This window comes from Haplochromis burtoni, unplaced genomic scaffold (genome assembly GCF_018398535.1).
Source record: "Haplochromis burtoni strain Fernald_Lab_line unplaced genomic scaffold, NCSU_Asbu1 Contig_100, whole genome shotgun sequence".
Classification (NCBI taxonomy): Eukaryota; Metazoa; Chordata; class Actinopteri; order Cichliformes; family Cichlidae; genus Haplochromis; species Haplochromis burtoni.
Window position 1 is genome coordinate 1,137,922 of NW_024582461.1, and position 18,585 is coordinate 1,156,506.

At 39.5% G+C, this 18,585-nt stretch overlaps 1 protein-coding gene across 4 annotated transcripts; it reads left to right on the top strand.

The window, feature by feature from the left end:
- Positions 1 to 3,032: 3,032 nt before the first annotated feature.
- ddi2 (DNA-damage inducible protein 2) lies at positions 3,033 to 14,417 on the top strand. Of its 4 annotated transcripts, none has more exons than XM_005927454.3 (11): positions 3,033 to 3,171; positions 3,327 to 3,498; positions 5,716 to 5,845; positions 6,008 to 6,274; positions 6,360 to 6,486; positions 6,653 to 6,780; positions 7,465 to 7,593; positions 7,771 to 7,874; positions 8,080 to 8,272; positions 10,644 to 14,065; positions 14,358 to 14,417. In XM_005927454.3, the coding sequence occupies exons 2-10, from the start codon at positions 3,361 to 3,363 to the stop codon at positions 12,149 to 12,151; spliced, it is 2,724 nt and encodes a 907-aa protein (XP_005927516.1). In that variant the 5' UTR covers positions 3,033 to 3,171; positions 3,327 to 3,360; the 3' UTR covers positions 12,152 to 14,065; positions 14,358 to 14,417. The 4 variants fall into 4 exon arrangements, with proteins under 4 accessions (XP_005927516.1, XP_014190696.1, XP_014190695.1 ...); XM_014335210.2 differs by lacking the exon at positions 14,358 to 14,417 and adding an exon at positions 10,254 to 10,302 and having other exon boundaries at positions 10,644 to 10,730; XM_014335209.2 differs by lacking the exons at positions 10,644 to 14,065; positions 14,358 to 14,417 and adding an exon at positions 8,732 to 10,215.
- The last annotated feature ends 4,168 nt before the right edge of the window (positions 14,418 to 18,585 follow it).

An 18,585-nucleotide genomic window follows, 5' to 3' on the forward strand; every position in this document is an offset into this window, starting at 1 on the left:
CCGTACATTAACACAACCAGTTCACATGTAGCCTTATGTCAAATGGAGAGCATGCCTCTCAGAACCTGCAAAACTATGCAAACATCACAGCAGCACCTCTCCCTATACATGCTTCCAGTAACAACTGCTTCAGTTATCAAAAATAAAAATCACAGGCCTCAAAATTAGTGAAGAGTTATAAACTTTCAACCAAATCAAACATGTTTAAAGAAGTGAAAAAATGACGAGGAACTGATGCTTATATGTGACTCCTTCCAATCAGCAGAAGCCTGAAACATAATAGATTCTTTTTCAACTTCTTTAGATACAAAGGGACGTTAAAGAGGAACTGATCAGAGCTTCATAGTGAGTAACTTGAAACAGAGGGAACAAAAAGTTGTTTTAGACTTTCAGGATAGTTAGAGTAAGGACATTCAAAGATAATCAATGTGCGGTGTGAGCTTTCGTAATTGTACATGCCAGAAAAGGTTTGGCAACCACTAAGTCAGATTAGAGTTAGATGTGAAATCCTTACCTTGTACCACTTAAAAGCTATGCTTCTGAGAACCTGAGACTTAGATAAACATCAAATAGAACAACACCCCACAAGGTGCAAGTTCCCAGTACATTATACAGAGCAGATAACCTGAAGTTACATCCGAATCGTTCATCACTATGCTCAAATATGCCATTTTGAAAACACATAGCAATTGCATTAATGGACATCCACTCATACATTATAGGTTATGTGGTACCTTTGAACAAAAACAGAGCACATTTAAAATAATAATATCAATGAAAGCCATGAGAGCCATTTTCTTTTTCTCCTTTTCATTGGCTGTTCCACATCTAACCAGCCCATATAAGTTTCTACACCTTTGGTTGCACCAAGCAAATCACGCCTCTGCACCAGAATGTGCAGAACAAGTGGTTTTTCTTTTTTTCTTGCAATAGAGGCAACATTTGCCTGGAATTATACAGGATAGATGTGGTTAGAAAAGCCTTTTATGTACTGTGGGTGTGCAAAGAAGAAAATCTCAAAATGAAAAAAAAAAAACCCGTAGGAAACTGACACCACGGTAAAGGCATGAACTTTTGATAAAAAGCACGCTCCACAGAAGCGATTTATTTAATGTTGTGCGTTACCGTGGCAACTCCGACTTTACTCCAGTCATTTTTTCCCTTTCCATCCAAAAAAAGTCAAAACTCTTCCACCATACAGCAAGTCCTCATAACCGGTTTCATATCACTGCTTCTCCTGTCAGTACTTCTATAGTAACTGTGTTGAAACTCAGTGGTTATTACTCATTATTAATTCATATTCATATTTAAAATAAATTAAATGCATTTTTCCCTTTCACAGTTTATGCAGTACCAGAAATGAATTCTCTTTAGTATCTTTTGGTTTAACCTGTTTTGAAACTATTTCCTTCCTGTTTTACTAACCTTAAATTCTTTACAACTTTGCATGTAACCCTCAAACAACCATTAAATATGGTTCACATAAGAAATCAACCATGAGAACCACATAATATTCTACATGTGCACTTACACATTTTTTACTGTTTATTGGCATATTTTTTCCCCCCAGTTGATACTAAATACTTTTTTGGTCGAGAAAGATAAGTATACAAAGCATTTTTAAATGTCTACAGGACCTGTGCACATTCAGATGGTTTAAAATAAAATAGAGAGAAATAAAGGACAAGTCGTGTCCTGCATATAGTAGACCTAAAATATCCTTAAGCACATTGTTTGTGTAAACAAATTTAGGACAAATTCTAGTCATAAGTATTCACTTTTATTTCTGTCTTAGTGTCAGAGACAGGTAAGCTTATAAGAATGAGAAATTTAACATATATAATATTGCATTTTATTTTCAAAACTGTGAAACTTCAGAACTGCTGATGAAGCTTTAGATACTAGCTTTAGAAGTGAATGAATGAAATGAATAAAGAAACACTTTCATTCTTGAGATTAGTTCAGATTACTGATTTTAAAAAATGTAACAGAAACACAATATAATACACTACATTACAATAGAGCAGCTGAGTAACTGCACTTGCGTGTATTTGTACATGTGGAACATTGAAGCTGTTTTCAAATCTCTTTGTTAATGATAAGGTGGACCTGATGACAGCATCTTAGTGGGTGGGAAGTGTCCTAGATGATCCTGGCTGCTCTGCAGCGAGAGCTGAAAGGCTCTTCCAAAGAGGCACGTTTTTTTAGTTTGTTTGTTTTCTGGGCAGAGTTTATGATCCTCCAAAGGGCTTTCCTGTTCGCGTCTGAGTTGCTGGCGTACCACACACTTTTGATGAAGCTGCTGGAAAAACATGGCAGCAGCTTCTCCTCATAACTCAGGAATTAGAGTCTCTGATATGCCTTTTTGACTGCTGCTGCTCCAATACGTATACTCACAAACTTAAAGACAATAATAATAGTAAGAAGATTATAAGAAAAAATAAGATAATAAGAAGGTCAGATGGGAAACTGTTATAATAATAATAATAATAATAATAATAATATAACAATTATTATTATCATCATCATCATCACAGGGTAAAATATTGTGTTATTTAAAGTGTTATTTATTTGTTAAAAATAAAAAATAGTGCAGTTTACAATAAATAAACAACACAGTTAAAATAAAAGTGCCGTGGACACTTAGTGTCTGCATTACACTGTAAGACAGTGTAATACAGGGACTCAAGTTTACTAATAAAACACCATATTTCGGTCATTTTCTTAAGGATGTGGAATTGTACATACAATCAGTATCAGACACCACCAACAAAAAGGCTCTCAAAACAATATGTGTGTGTGTGTGTGTGTGTGTGTGTGTGTGTGTGTGTGTGTGTGTGTGTGTGTGTGTGTGTGTGTGTGTATTTGCGTGTATTCATTTTTACCCCTGGTTTTGTGTGTTCATGTTCTGTTCTTCTGTATACTTTATCTGTCTGTGTGTTGTATACTCATTGATTGTCCAATAAAGTTCATTAAAAAAAAATACAGAGACTACTCACGACCGCGGATGCAAGCTGCCGTTAAAACGACAGAAGAAGAAGAAGAAGAAGAAGAAGAAGTACGCACGGCCGCAAATTCTGTATTGCGACATGCCAGAAAACGGGTTGAATGAGATGCAATACTTGTTTGGCTCTTGTTAAAAGAGAAACTGTGACATCAGGCTTCTTACCAGTAAGTGCAAAGCAGTCACTCTCTTTTCATGTAACTACTTTCGCTTTTGACGCAATTTCTACAGAAAGTCAGCTTAATTAAGAGGGGGGAAATCCACAAACTAACTGGGGTTCCCTGTGGAAAAACTACACCACACTAAACGCATTCTATTGCAGCGGACTTGTCCACAGATCCTGCCCCAAAAAAGCGATGCTGGTGACCGTTTTCTGCGCGCCGAGGGATCGCCCAGAAACCACCTTCGCCCTCGATGTGTCCCCGGAGCTGGAACTGAGAGACTTCGTAGCACTTTGTGAGCTGGAATCAGGAATCCCAGCAGGGGAAATCCAGGCAAGACCCATGCTACATGTAGCAACGGAGCTAACGTAGCTAGCAGCTAAGCTAGCTAGCTGGGTTGCTAGGATGAATCGGACTTTTGCTGTTTTGATGGACGAAGTGTTACGAAACCTGCGTTGTTATCCACAACAGACACGTTTCCAGAATTATGTATCCCACGTCTAAAGTGTGTGTAGCCTTAACCTAAGAAAAAGTGAGCACACTGGCAAACTAAGGAAGCTAATAGTTGTCCGGGTAATTAATGGTTGGAGAAGTTTAATTCAGGGTTAGTTAGTGAGTTTTGTACGCCTGGTAGCTCGAGATATAAGGCTAACGTTATCTGGGCTGAAGGAAGAACCCCAAACAAGTGATAACCTACCAAATGTTTTACTGCGTGACGAGCTTTGGGTTTCAGCACGTTATAAAGGGGATAATAAAGTTAGTGCAGCAGTGGTATACAGTAATAACGCGAAAAGTAAAACTACTCGCCAGAGCCTTTAATTCTGGCAGATTTAGAAAGTTTTAAACACATTTAATACATGCACCCGTAGTTTATGTTAGATTGGAAGAAAAATAAATAGACTCTAAACTTCACTGTAGATCAAACAATTTAATGCAAAGTGAAAAATAATATAACATTTAAGAAATAATATTTATAGTAATGAAAATAAGTGTTTGTTTTAGCCCTGAATCAGTTTCTTCTGCTGGCTTCAAAATATAGCATTTCGTTTACACACTTTGGTCTGCACAGTGTTTGTGGGTAAACTGGAAACAGAAAGTGAGGATGAGGAGTAGAGGGTCATTCCATGTTAGCTCATCGGATACAAAGAGAAAATAAGAGAAACATGTTGTGGTGTCTGGGGAATATCACACTGAAGTTGGGTGAAAATGTGTTTTTCACATTTAAGCTTTAGTGGTTGGTATTGAAAATTTAATCAACCCCTGTCTTGGTCTGGTTTCCATTCTAAAAGAGATTCGATTTCAATGGAATTTCCAGGCTAAATAAAAGTGGAAGTAGTAATACTAATAGTATCTGTGACTATTTATCTGATTTGGAGGGTTTGTGATTTCTATATGAGGAGTTGGAAATAAAATATCAGTACCTGCAAAATTGTGGTTTTGACATTCTCCAAAATATTTTAGGGACTTCAAACATACATCATTTGTTTTGAGCTATACTCATAGAGCCATACTACCATGATAGAAGAAAATTCCTAACTTCATCCATTGAAACTTTTTTCCCCATTTTGTCAAAAACATTGTACTAGAAATTTTTTGTAATTCCTGTTAAGAAGTGTGTATTTCCCCTGAAAGTTTGTCATGCAAACCTATGATGGTCACGTGGGAAATGTGGCTTTAATTTGATGAATTGAGATTCAGTTAACAGTACTAAGATAACTCATTGTCAGTCAAGTAGAAAGAAGTACTATACTAGAACTATATAAATGATAAAAGATAAGCAGCAAAAAGAAAAGAAAAAATCAGACCTTCTTAAAATCACACAGAAAAGTGTGTGTGTGTGTGAGTGTGAGTGTATGTTTGTCTGCAAACTCCTCCTAGACCATCATAAGTTGAGTAACCAATGCTTGAACACAAGTACATCTTAGACCATCTTAGGTTTCTTATCTATGACATTTTTTTTTAAATCATAAAGTTGCCTAGCAACGGGCTAAAATAAACTAAAAGTTAATCATTTATGCACCTTTTAAAAGTGTTATCAATTTTATTTCACAACAACAACATTCATTTATATCTACAAAATTTGAATTGCGCATGCTTTATGGTGCCGTCATGTGGCAACCAGCTAGCAATGTGCTAAAATTACCAGTTTTTATATTATATTTTCATAACACTAGAGTCTAATTTAGATCCACAAAAATGTAATTATACGCACCAAGAAACCACGTAACAGTGGGATCAAATGATCCATATTGACACTATAAACAACATCTGCCACCGCTATTTAATTAATTGAGTATATCAATTTATCAACAGAACAGACAGGCCAAACAATACTGTAGCATGGGCATGCACTAGGAAAAAAACAAACAAACAAAAAGAAAAGAAAAATAAACTATTGAAACAGATAAGAATCAATAGAAATCTTTACACATTATTCAAGTATGACCAGTGTCCACCCATTTCTGCGTCAAATAAAATGTGAGCAAAAACTTGTGAATCTTATGCATGTTGATTTCTTCTTATTTAGTGTTTTTTTGTATTTTTGTACAGATCACATATGTTGAACAGCCCCTAAAAGACCTCACTCGTGCCTTGGGGACATACGGTGTAAAGGATGGAGACGTGGTGGTTCTCCGGCAAGCTGACAGAAGGCCACCAGCGGCTCAGCCCGCCTTCCCAGGTAATACACATGAAAACTAATAAACATGTTGTTTATGTATGTATTTTAATCAGGGAAATGTTTAATCTGAATCTTATTGTTGTTGGATGAGTTACGAGAGACGTGACATAATAATAATGTCGTTATGCAGTACGCTAATCTTCTACCCTTTCTGTTATTTAGGTCTGCCCCGTATTGACTTTCGTTCCATCACAGTCCCAGGCACCTCTTCTTCAGCCAATCAACGTGGTGCCGTACGACCACAGCAACAGGCTCCACCGCAGCGTGCCGCACAGCCTTCCACGCCAATGGCCTTTCGTGGGTCCTCTCCTCAGGGGCTGGACGACCCCGCCTTACTTCAGCAGATGCTTTTATCGAATCCACACGAGCTATCGCTCCTCAAGGAGAGAAACCCGCCGCTCGCTGAGGCCCTGCTGAGCGGAGACTTAGGTGAACTAAAACAGAGTAATGGGTGTGCTTGTCGTCTTTTAATTTACAATGAGTCGGCCATGTTAGCATAATTGTGTTTCCTTAGAGCGTTTCACCAAAGTGCTGCAGGAGCAACAGCAGGATCGAGCCAAGAGGGAGCAGGAGAGAATCAGACTTTTGACCGCTGATCCTTTTGATTTGGAAGCCCAAGCAAAGATTGAAGAGGACATCAGGTAGGAAAAGACCTGAAAGCTTTCAACGTTAATCGCTTAGAGACATTCACAACACATAATAATCCTCATCCCAGCTTCACTTTCATCTGCCACTTGCATGTTTTGGTTTAATATTTATGAATTGTTTGTGATTTTTCTTTTACACTTACTGTTGAATTGATTTTAGGCAGCACAATGTGGAAGAAAACATGACCATAGCAATGGAGGAGGCCCCAGAAAGCTTTGGACAGGTGGTTATGCTGTACATTAACTGCAAAGTCAATGGCCACCCTGTGAAAGCTTTTGTTGACTCAGGTAATGAACATTAAATCCTGATACGAACAGTAGTGGGCTGCACAATAAAATTACATTAAAAAAAAATTAAAAGATTTTTGTTTTTATTTTTCTCCAATGTGAAAAAAAATGCCAAATGATTTACATTTGCTCTCTTTAAAAGGAAAAAAATCACTTTATTTTGGGGGGTGGTTTTTCAGGCATCAGTTAGAAAATATAAATTCTTTAACAAGCTTAATGATATCCTACTGGTTTTAAAGTGTCGTCAATCTTGCTCCATACTCTGAGGGTGAGGCTTTTTAATACCCCAAACGCCTTGCTGTCTGTGGCATCAGAGGGAGATGTGCCACTTAAAGGCGGAGGCTCGAGGCAGGACTGTATGAAAACAAACAAAATACCAGCCTAATACTTATCAGAGTGTGTGGGATTCTGTTTGTTTCTCACAGTCATTAAAGAAGTGTCTCGTGGTGCTGTTGTAGAGATTCCTCACCCAGTCTGGGTAGCAGTCTTGTCGGGTGGAGACAGGACTGTTATAGCAGCTTTCAGGTCTTTATAGGTGTGGACAGATTTAGGTGTGGAAAATAGGATTGTACCCATGCAATATGGGCTGACAAATACAGGTGTGTAGTTGTGGTTTACATATGAGGTATCTTTAAACACATTTTGGTTTTAGTTTTCACTGATTTTTTTTTCCTTCACTTTTAGGAGCCCAGATGACCATCATGAGCCAAGCATGCGCAGAGCGCTGCAACATTATGCGACTGGTGGACAGACGCTGGGCCGGGATCGCCAAAGGAGTGGGCACCCAGAAGATCATTGGCAGAGTTCATTTGGGTTTGTGTCAAGAGTGTTTCTACTATGAACAATTTTACTTTTTATGCAGAACAGTCACAAATGTTTGCCTAACTATCTTGCTATGCCTTCTAGTAAATCCAAATTTAAGTCTCTGCATCACATTTTCAGTGTATTCTTTTTTTTTTTTTCTTCCTTTTTTTGTTCCTCATAATCCAGCTCAGGTCCAGATAGAGGGAGACTTCCTTCCTTGTTCTTTCTCCATTTTGGAAGACCAGCCTATGGATATGCTGCTTGGTTTGGATATGTTGAAGAGACACCAGGTGTGAGCTCCTTTTATCTGAGCAGTGGTGTTTTCATGAGAAACGGGGCACATGGGAGTTTTTGCTCTCGTGCCCCGGTTTTTATTTAGTTATCTTCTTATTTTTGTCAGAAAAGAAATATCGCTGACAAAAATGATCAGTCAACAACATTAACACTGGAAACTTTAGAAAAGCTTAGGATTAGACATTTCTGTTTTTCTTGCAGTGTTCGATCGACTTGAAGAAGAGCGTCCTCCTCATCGGCACTACAGGCACAGAAACTCGCTTTCTGTCTGAGGCGGAGCTGCCAGAGTGTGCCCGACTAGCGTACGGCACAGAGGGGCGTGAAGATGCCCGTCCAGAGGAGCTGGCTGACAGAGAACTGGCAGAGGCGCTTCAGAGGTCCATACAGGAAAGCGGTAAGAAGCCGTTTATGTGTGCACTTCAGGCTGTTTCTCATTGAGCTTTTTTCCAGCTCAGTTGGAACTACATTTGCATGTGCCACTTAAAGCTTCTTACTCTCAACTCCATTTATGCAGTCACATGATCACTTCATGTCATCACCTCAGCAAGTTAAATGTACCTTAGTATAAGACAACAGTCAGGCAAATGAGAGCACATTTAAAACAGAAATAAGCTTTTTAGGCTTAAAACAAAACAAACTGATGAATGAAACAAAATGATTTAAACTATATATACATATATTTACCATTTATAAAGTTCACCATCCTTACTGTCCATACCAGGTGTATTGTGATCTAAAAGTACCTCTTCAGATTAGGTTTTAGCGAATCATGTCCCTGAAAGTGCTTCCTCAAAACTGTTTCATTATAGTGAGTTCATATAGGACAACTAAAATGTGTCTGATTATGATGTAGACTCCAGTGCAGATGGATCTGAAGAGTGTGAGAGCAGAACTTGAAACCTCCTACGCAGACAAATGGAAAAAAACATGTTGTGCCAACAGAAACGTAGGTGGGGATTTATATGAACCAGAATCTATGGCAGACCAGGAAATAATAGATTCATAAACAGGATTAAATGTTGCCTTATCGTCTCGTTATTGTTTAAAATCTCAGACAACATCTGTATCTAACTAAAAGTTTTAAAAAGAGTCCTCTAATTGTGAAATAAAATCTATTTAATATATATATAAGAAAAATGCTTAAAATGTCTGCAGTGTTGACAAAACTAATAATAAAAGCAATCACTCTCATTGTATTTGTGCAGTTACTTAACTTCACTATGACAAAATGTTAGCATGGGAAACATCAGTTATGGTTAATGGCAGCTTGTCGGTCCCCTGCCGTCTCACTTTGTGGACAGTGTGAGTTTGTCAACCACTTTAATGCTTCAAACGTTTTATTTTTGCCGTCGGTCTAGCCACAGACTCGTTTTACAAGCATTCTTTTAAATTACCATAATTCTCTTACTGTTTGAGTTAGACACAAAATTCAAAGGGTTTTGGAAAGAAGAGAATATGAGCTTTAAAGATTGATTTGGTGTATAACAGTAGCACAAAGCATTCACAAGGTAGGTCTGTCTGAACACAGAGAGAAAAATCGGCTCTATCTAGATGAAGACATTACAATACGGTAACTCCTTAACTGTGTTGAGCTAGAGAGAAAATTTAAATGGTTCCTGAAAGATGAGAATTGTTTTATGATTTCACAGTAGTCCAGGCGACATGTCTGATAGTTGTGTGATAAAGGGTTAAACTGTTCATCATTAGCTATTCCAGCACCAAATAAATACTTTGGCATCACTATAGTGAAGTTTCTCCTTTAGGGTGTTGTGAGTGTTTTAAGTTAGTGGATTATTACATGACAACATTTCTTGTCCAGCAACTTTTCTAATGTATAAACAGGTTTTTTTAAGAAAATATTGAAATATAAGAGTTTAATTTATTGGAATTATGTCATTTTTTGACATCGCTCACTCCTACTTTATAAAAGTTACCAACACAGATACACTGTCAGTGGAAAGTGGTGCTTTTCCACCCATACAGGACTCTTCAGTTTCCCTTTAATACTCACATTATTATTTGTGCAAGAGCCCCATTAAGTCTTTGTTGTTGTTTCCAGTGATGCCCAGCAATGACTGGAGGTTGTTAATGGACTCGAGTCAAGAGAGACAGTTTAATCAGCCCACAGTTTTAACTGCTGAACAACCCTTTGAATTGAGCTCCCCTGACGTTTAGTGATGGGGATGTACACTGCAACCTCTTTGTCAGGACCTAGACCCGAGAATTTTTTAATTTATTTATTTATTTTTGGATGACACTTTTCACATCTGTGTGTGTGAAAAGGCCGATAGTTTGGTGCATGCCCTGTGTGTGACTGCTAACTTTCTCCGTCCCTTTGCATGATGTGTGTGGTGTGTGCCCTAACCCCTGAGCAGGACAGCACTGATGCATTTGGAGACAGCTGGAGAGGGCCCTACCAACCAGGTACTGCAAAATTCACAAGTCCATTGCCAGTGCTAAGTCCATTGCTATTTGTTTCTTTTATTTTGCTGTTATTTTGCTGCTGGGTCAGGTAATCAGTGTTGTACCTTTGTTGTTATTTACTGATGCATTTTATTGTGATTATTTATATTTGATTGAATTAGAGTAGGAAATTCATTATAATTAATATTAATGAATAAAGTATGTTAGTATAGAATGCATTGAAGAATTTGGGCAAGAGAATATGTATTTGTGTTTGGATCTAAAGCTATTAAATTGACATAGTTACTGTCCCACACTGGGGTTCACAGTTTAATTCCTAGGCATATTTTCTCTTGTGATAGACACTGCAGATGGACAAGCTACCTCACCGCAGCCCCAACCATTTTCATTACCCAAAACCTTAGGCCAAACGTCGTCAGCCACCTCCCCTTCCCAAAGCCTCTCCTCTGATCAACCCCAGAACCCAACCCTGGATCGCTCTCAGTCTGCCCCTGCCGCCATGCAGCAGACCTTAGCACCAGGGCAGTGCCAGGATCAACCTGGCTTCCAGGAGCTTCCTCAGCCTTCATCCCCAGCAGAGGATGGAGCTTCTATACCTCACCATATCCACCCTGACCCTTTGCCTCTCCATAGCAACTCCGTGGTGCCCCCTCTAAGCAGTCCCTCAACAGATGTTGTGCGTTCGTGTACCCCTCCTGCAGACATGAACTACGTATCCCAGGATCCAGGGGGAGAACTACAGCCTGGAGCCATAAAGGGGGATGCTGAATCAGATGAGGTGGAGAACAGCTCCATGCTTCCCCATGCAGAGGAACTTTCCCCCATTCAGCCCATGGAGCAGGAGGTGCCAGAGTGTGATACTGCTGTTACAACGGAAGTCGGTCCAGGTGCTCCCAGGGAACCTGACTCAATTGAAATGGAGTCTCCCACTGCTTCTGACAGTGTGGTGTGCTCTGAGAGGGATCAGCCTGATGGAGAGCACTGCTCCAGCTCTGAAAGCATCCCCTCGTTGGCATCTGCCCTTAGGGAGCTTCATGAGCTGCTGGTATCCAACAACTGTGCTCAGTCACAAAATCGCAGCACCTCCTGCTCTCCTTCAAATCCATTCAGGCAGGACACAGACAACATGTCCCCCGAACCGTGCACCTCAATCCCCGAAAATACCCAGCTTACCCCCTCTACTGCCATTATACCCGGTGCAGAACCAAGCGATGCCAAAGCCAACTATGCTGCTGCTGTGTCTGATGGGGAACCATCTAAGTGTCTTGCGCCCCACCACTCTGGCCAGAATGAACATCTGGGCAGTGATACAGTAGAGGCTGTGATTGGACAAGGACCACTAGAGTGTCCACATAGCTATGAGGAGAGGAGGGCAGACAGATGTGGGCAAGATGAGGCGAGTAACATCAGCTTTTCTCAGTCTGAGCCAGATGTTCCACTTGATCCCCCTGAGGATCTGGAGTTCAGGGAGCCTCCTGAGGGGCAGCATGGGAGAGGGGTCGCAGATGGACAAGCCTCTGGCACCAATACCCCAGACAACCTAGGCCTCCAAACTGAGCACAGTTTCCTCAGCCCTATGTCAATGGCAGCGGGCTCACCAGAGGAAGTTTCAAGCAACTTGTCCTCATCAGTTCCTCCTCTGGCTCAGACTCCCCAGCCTTCATCTCCAGCCTCTCCTCTCCCTCCTCTACATCCCTTTATAGAACAGTTTCCAGCCGAGCACATCCAGAGAATCCAGGCAGCAGGCTTTTCTGCCAGGGAGGCTGCAGAGGCACTGGAACAAGCCCATGGGGTTGTGGAGCTAGCTCTGCTGGCACTTCTAGCCCGCAGTATCACTGTGCCCACCTAGACTCAAAACCAATCATGTGAGTCCCTGGCCTCCCAAATTAGCATCTGTCTTATTTGGAAACTTGTTACCAATCCAGATGTCTCAGTCCCCATTTTTAGCAGGGACCACGTAAAAGAAACAGGGAAATGCTGTCTCTTGGTTTGTCGTACAGACTATCCGAGAAGAAACAGGACAACTGCTGATACTTTTCTGGCTAAAAAGAAATGTGAGGTGTGTTTGCATGCAGATGTTTTGGGTCCTCACCCACTTCATTGGTTTTTAGAGATTTGGTAACATGGAATGATTTTCTTCTCGTTTCATCATTCAGCATTGATATATTATTAAATGCCCGTTATTGATTACTGAACCATTAAACATTATTGTAATTCCCCCTCTTTGACATATCATACAACTACTCTTGTCTAATTTGTTAATTGTCAATAAAACAAAACAATCTCAGAGTGGAGTAGCATTTCCTGCTACTCATACCACAGTAACTTTTGTTTGGTGAGCTTGAGATTGTTCAGCACAAATGTGGATATTTTAATGATTTTTTTTTCCTTTTTTGAATAAAACCTAATGCAACAACCCAATGTTGGAAGAACTTTTGCAGTTAAGGAGGGTTGATCATTTTTGATCAAGTTTACAATTTCCATTGACAAGGGAAACCCAACATGTCAATGTTATCATCACTATAAAATAACGAGTGGGTTCGCCGAAGTACGATCATAAATGGGATTGATTGATTCAGTATGTTATTTACCGAAGGTATCTTGTACTGTATGTATCCACTTTTTTCAGCGCTTTGCCATGTCTAGATTACAACTCTGTTTGTAGCTCCCGTTCAGGAAGTCTTTTATTTTGTGTAAGTTCTTCGTAGTGTGTGATCATGTGTTCAAACATCCATATTTTATTTTATAATCGGTTTTTAAAAAAATAAATAAAAAAATGTCAGACGTTTCATCAGTATGTCATCTATCGGGACTTTTAATGGCTTTATTTGAGTCATGTACATTATCCACAATGTTCAGGCAGATTGAATTATTTACTTTTATCTTGTATGGAATTTTAAATTGCAAATAAAATGAAACTAGTATTTGTAAAGACGTGTGTGAGTTTTAAGTCATTTTTTTCAAACACATGCCAAGTATAGAAAGTACGGTTTCCATATCTTGCTTTTAAAAAGTATTCTCCATAATCTTAAAAAAAAACCTTCTTTTTTTTTTTTTAAATGGACATCTTAAAGGATATGTGGTATCAAAATAATGATGTTGCCATGAGTTGGACTAATCTAAAAGGTGAAAAAAATAGCCCACTGCTCTTGTGTATGGAAGCTGGGCTGCACCACTGGAGAAAAAAAAAAAAAAAAAGATCTTTTGACATCCATAAGTTTAACCTGCTAACTCAGACTTCTAAGAAAATAATGTGACACTTTGAGTTACATTAAAATTTTGAGATAATAACCTCAAACTTTGACTTACAGCTGTGTTGTTGTTGTTTTTTTGTTTTGTTTTGTTTTGTTTTTAATTGTGGCAGAAACAAGCCTCCATAGTTGTAAAACCCTGAAGGAGCATGTAAAGAAACACACCTGCTTCTAGTTTGTTTTTTGATTGCTGCTAAACGCTCAGACTGCAGGTAACTCAAACTGTGTAGTCTGATTGGCTGTGGGACACAGGAAGGATCCACTCACATCCACTTTGGACAGGGTTTAGTAAAAGATCAGTTCCAGACTACAGCTGACACCCACAGTGAGAAAAACCCTTACAAACATACACTAGTTTAGAAGTCATCTACTGAGTAATTAATGTCTCAGTTACCAACCACAGAGGGGAGAGAGATGCTCTGTCAGGGCTTTTCTCTGGAAAACAGCAGGGCAGAGCACACTGGAGGCCTTGATAGAGGCAGCGGGTCTTTAAACAAGCCTGAGAATTGCAGGTAAGGACCTCAGCCCCTGAAAGATGCCAATGGTTTTTAAAAAAACTTATGGCTATAAACTGCTTCATTATGACTAAATGCATCTCAATTTCAAATGCAGTAAATGCAAATGTAGTGAAGTATTGAGTCATAATGAGTTTCCTGTTCAAATTTTTAAAGTTTTCATCATTTTAAGTCAAATTGATGCAATGGGGGAACTGGCCCCACATATGAGATTTTCTTTAATCTAAAATGAGTACAAAACAGGTGAGCCTTTTTATCCAGAACTATAAAATCTTTTATCCTGTCACAGTTTTCCCTTAGACATATCTCCAGCTCTCAGATTGGTGGCTTTAAGGCGCACATGGGATTTGAAAAAAAATCATTTGGCAGCGCACAAATTGAAAATCTTCTTGCCACCTGGACTTCAGGAAGATAACTCAAGCTCGTCCGCACAATGTGATCTGGATAAAAGCAAAGAAGGGTAAGATGAGGTGGGGATCTCTTAACTTTGGCAAAAATATTTTATAGCTAACTGCATGTGGCCTTCTTAATAAATCCAGAGAAGAGAATGTGATTGGGGAGGAATTGCAGAGTGAACGATTCCAGTCGAAGTACATTCATATTTGTAAGTTTAACCTTCTTCTTAAGGTATCATCATCATCACATTTAAATTTTAAAGCGTAATTTTTGTAAAGCTGTTTTTGTCTTTCTCATTCTGCTCTGCAGTCCCACTGTATCAAGATTACTGTCTGCAGACAATGAAAGATGATCTCCACAGACTCAAAGACGGTTTGTTGTCTGAACTGATAACTCCCAAGTATCTGCAAAGCCTGCAGACACCGATGACTCGTGCTGAAAGCCCTCAGCGAAGCGCTCGTCATGCAACTCCTCGATCTCAGCCTATTAGGGTGACTCCAAGTACACTCTGGCAAGACCTGGATGAGGTGAAGGCATCTGGTCTACTCAGCAGCTTGACAGCCAGAGAGATTCGCCTTCAAGAGGTGTGCAAAAATGTAAAAAACAAAAAGCTGTTTCATGTATTAGAGATGATGCATGCAATTTAACTAAACTGGAAGGCACATTATAATCACACTCATGAAACAGAGCATAAGTGTTCATATTGCTCTTAGGATCTTTAATGACATTAAATATGCCTGCATCAAGTTTGTTCGATCGCAACATTTCAGTCTTTACCTGTATAGCGTATGTTTGACTGCAAATGTACAGTCCTGTAAAAAACTAATTAAGTAATTCCATTTGGGAAATCATGAATTGTGTTCACCACCCTTTTTGTGGAAATCTTAATTCAGTTTCACTAGCCACATCTTAGACTCTATCACTGCCAGACCTGATGAATCAAGAAATTACTTAAAAACTGATTTATAGTGAAATAAGATGAAAGATGTCAAAAAGCAGCATGTCAGGCCACAAACTAAAAAAACCGACATCTGGAATGGATTACAAAGCCACTTCTAAGGGCTTTGGGACTCCAGCAAATCACAGAGTGAGCCAATATCCATATATGGTAAAAACTTGGAGCAGTGGTGAACCTACCAGAAGTGGTCAACCTTCCAAAATTACTCCGGGAGCGCTTCAACTCCTCTAAGAGGCCACAAAAGAACCCATAACATCTAAAGAACTGCAGGTTTCAATTGTCTCCTTAAAGGTCAGTGTTCATGATTCAGCATTAAGAAAGACTGGGCAAAAATGACATCCATGAAAGAATTCCAAGGCAAAACAAAAACACTGCGGACCCCCAAGAAAACACAAAGGCTCATCTCACATTTGCCAAAAACATTTTGATCCTGAACTGAACTTTTTAATTCGGGTATCTTCTGGAATAATTCCAAAATCTTCATGAATTCTAAAGACTTCCAGAAAATCCTGAAGGAGAGTGTCCAGCCATCAGTTCATATCCAGAAAGAAAGAAGCATTAAATAAAGGTTTGAATCGGCGTAGTCAAAGTCTGGGCTTAAATCAGATTGAGATGCTTTGCAGTGACCTTAAACAGGCCGCTCAAACTGGAAAACCAGAGTGAGCTCAATTAATCCACAGCAATGGCTAAGAACTATTACCAGGAAATTTAAAATAAGGGGAACTGCAAAAAGAAGTCCTTTTATAGGTATATTTTGGATTTTTAGGTAATTCCTTTCAGTTCATTTGAGTGCTTAAAAAATATTGTGCTGACATCAGGATTTAATTGTATGGCAACAGGAGCTGCTCTTTCTGGTTTTTATTGAATTTGTTGACATGGTTGGTATTTTGAAACACTATTACCTTCGTTGGAGATAAAGCAGTCTAAATTTTGTTTGACTGCCAATAACCCCCCACCTCCTCCTTTTCTTCCTCTAAAGACCATGTTCGAGCTCATCGGCTCAGAAGCATCTTACCTAAGGAGCCTCGGCGTGGCCGTAAATCACTTTTATAAGTCGCAGGAACTCAAGCAGACTCTGTCTCAAACAGAACATCACATTTTGTTTTCCAAAATTCAACACGTGATGGTGGCCAGTGAAAAGTGAGAGCTCCACACGTAGCACCTTGTTGTATATATGGGCAGGTTGTCCTGATGTTTTAACTTAGTTGGGCTCCTGGTGTCTTTTTAGGTTTCTTACGGATTTGGAAAGCCGACTGGGAGAGAACGTGTTGATCCCTCAGGTTGGCGACGTCGTCCTCCAGCACTGCAAACATTTCCAAACTCTCTATGTGCCGTATGTGACAAATATGATGTACCAAGAAGCCCTTATCAACGAAAAGCTGTAAGTGTATTCTGTATTTCAGAATACAAATACATTCTCAACACCTTGCAATGCAAACTCTGTTAAATGTTCCCTTTTCAAGGCAGCACAACAGAATTTTTCTGTATACCCTGAAGAAACTCGAGAGTGACCCGGTGTGTCAAAGAAAGACCCTCAAGTCCTTCCTCGTCCTTCCCTTCCAGAGAATTACTCGCATCAAGCTTCTGCTGGAGGTAAACGTCTGATGAGATTTGAACTGTTAAACAGATTTTTGCTCTATTAGCTAAGGTTTCTGTTTTCTTTCATTTCAGAGCATCCTGAAACTGTCTGAGCCGGACTCTGACTCAGTTTCAAACCTTAAAAAAGCAATAGACGCCATTCATGAGGTAATGCTTTTCAGATCTGTACACTCATGCCAAGACAGGCGAGAGAAAAAGATTCACTTTCCATTTTCTGCTACTTTATACTTGATCTTGTTTTAAAAAAAAAAAAAAATGTTATGCTTGCCAATCTGAATGCAATTTTTACTTGCAACAGAATTTCTGCACTTCAGTATTGACAGCTTTTTTTATTTAAGTGAAAAATCTGCCTAATTCTTCTACAACTGCACTACTCTGACCCCAGATAGTGACAGAGTGTGACAAGGGGGTCCGAAAAATGAAACAGATTGAGGAGCTGGTCTGCCTCGAAATGCTGCTGGATTTCGGAAAAGTTAAGGTGATGACACAAAAAATTTTTTAATAGACTACAAAGTGGTCTTCTTTAACCTGCAGCAGTAACAGAGTGCGTCTTCTTCATCCATCCAGTCAGTTCCCATGGTCACAAGCAAGCGTTTCCTGGTGCACCACGGAGCCCTGAAACAGCTGACCAAGGAGAGTGCTTTTAACTTAAGAATGTCATTCGTTGGCGTCTACCTCCACCTCTTCAATGACCTTTTGATCGTCTCTATGAAAAAGTATTTGACTAGCAATCAAACTTTTTAGTCTCTGCTGCAAGTCAACAAAAAATAGGATCTTTATGATCCACATTGGAAATGTGCTTCTAATCTTACTTTTTCTTCCCCCATCCCTTTCAGAGATGAGCGCTTTAAAGTAATGGACCATGCTCAATTCCCAGAACACGTGAGCGTTCAGCCTGTGAAGACTGAAGTCCTGGGTCTGCCCTCATACTCCTTCCTGCTACATCTCTCTAAAACTCAAACAGGACATCCGACTGCAATGATAATTGCTACGGACACAAGGCAAGAGTTAATAAAATCTGCAAGTCCTTACATCCACTGTTGGAGTCCCCCTCACCATCTGATGGCCTTCTTTTAAATTACAGGTCGGAGAAAGAGGCATGGATGAAGGCGCTGTCGTCGAGACACTGACCTTTTAGCAGCTTTAAACTTTAAAGACGAAACTTGGCTCCATGTAACTGACAACTGAAACAATGTTAACTTGTTCACTTTTTAAGGTTCATCAGTGGTTCAGTCTACGCTTTGCACTGTTCTTGGTGAAGATGCACTCGGTGCGCTTTGTTAAAACGTCCACTAACCTCACGATGAGCTAGATCATCGCTACAGACGTTTTTTGTTGTTTCTGACTGACTTTAAAATACCAATTAATTTTTAAGTAATGTACGGTTTACTTTAATAATAAAATGATTTCTAATTCACTTTCCGGAGTACAAGTGTATAACATGACAATCGGACAAAATATTTAATATGCTCACCATGCCATAGTGGCATTTTACAGGGAGTGCAGAATTATTAGGCAAGTTGTATTTTTGAGGAATAATGTTATTATTGAACAACAACCATGT

Coding starts and splice junctions, on each gene's coding strand:
- ddi2 (XM_005927454.3), top strand. CDS start 3,361: ATGCTGGTGACCGTTTTCTGCGCGCCGAGGGATCGCCCAGAAACCACC. Junction 5,846..6,007: donor GGCTCAGCCCGCCTTCCCAG/GTAATACACATG, acceptor TCTGTTATTTAG/GTCTGCCCCGTATTGACTTT. Junction 7,875..8,079: donor ATATGTTGAAGAGACACCAG/GTGTGAGCTCCT, acceptor TTTTTCTTGCAG/TGTTCGATCGACTTGAAGAA.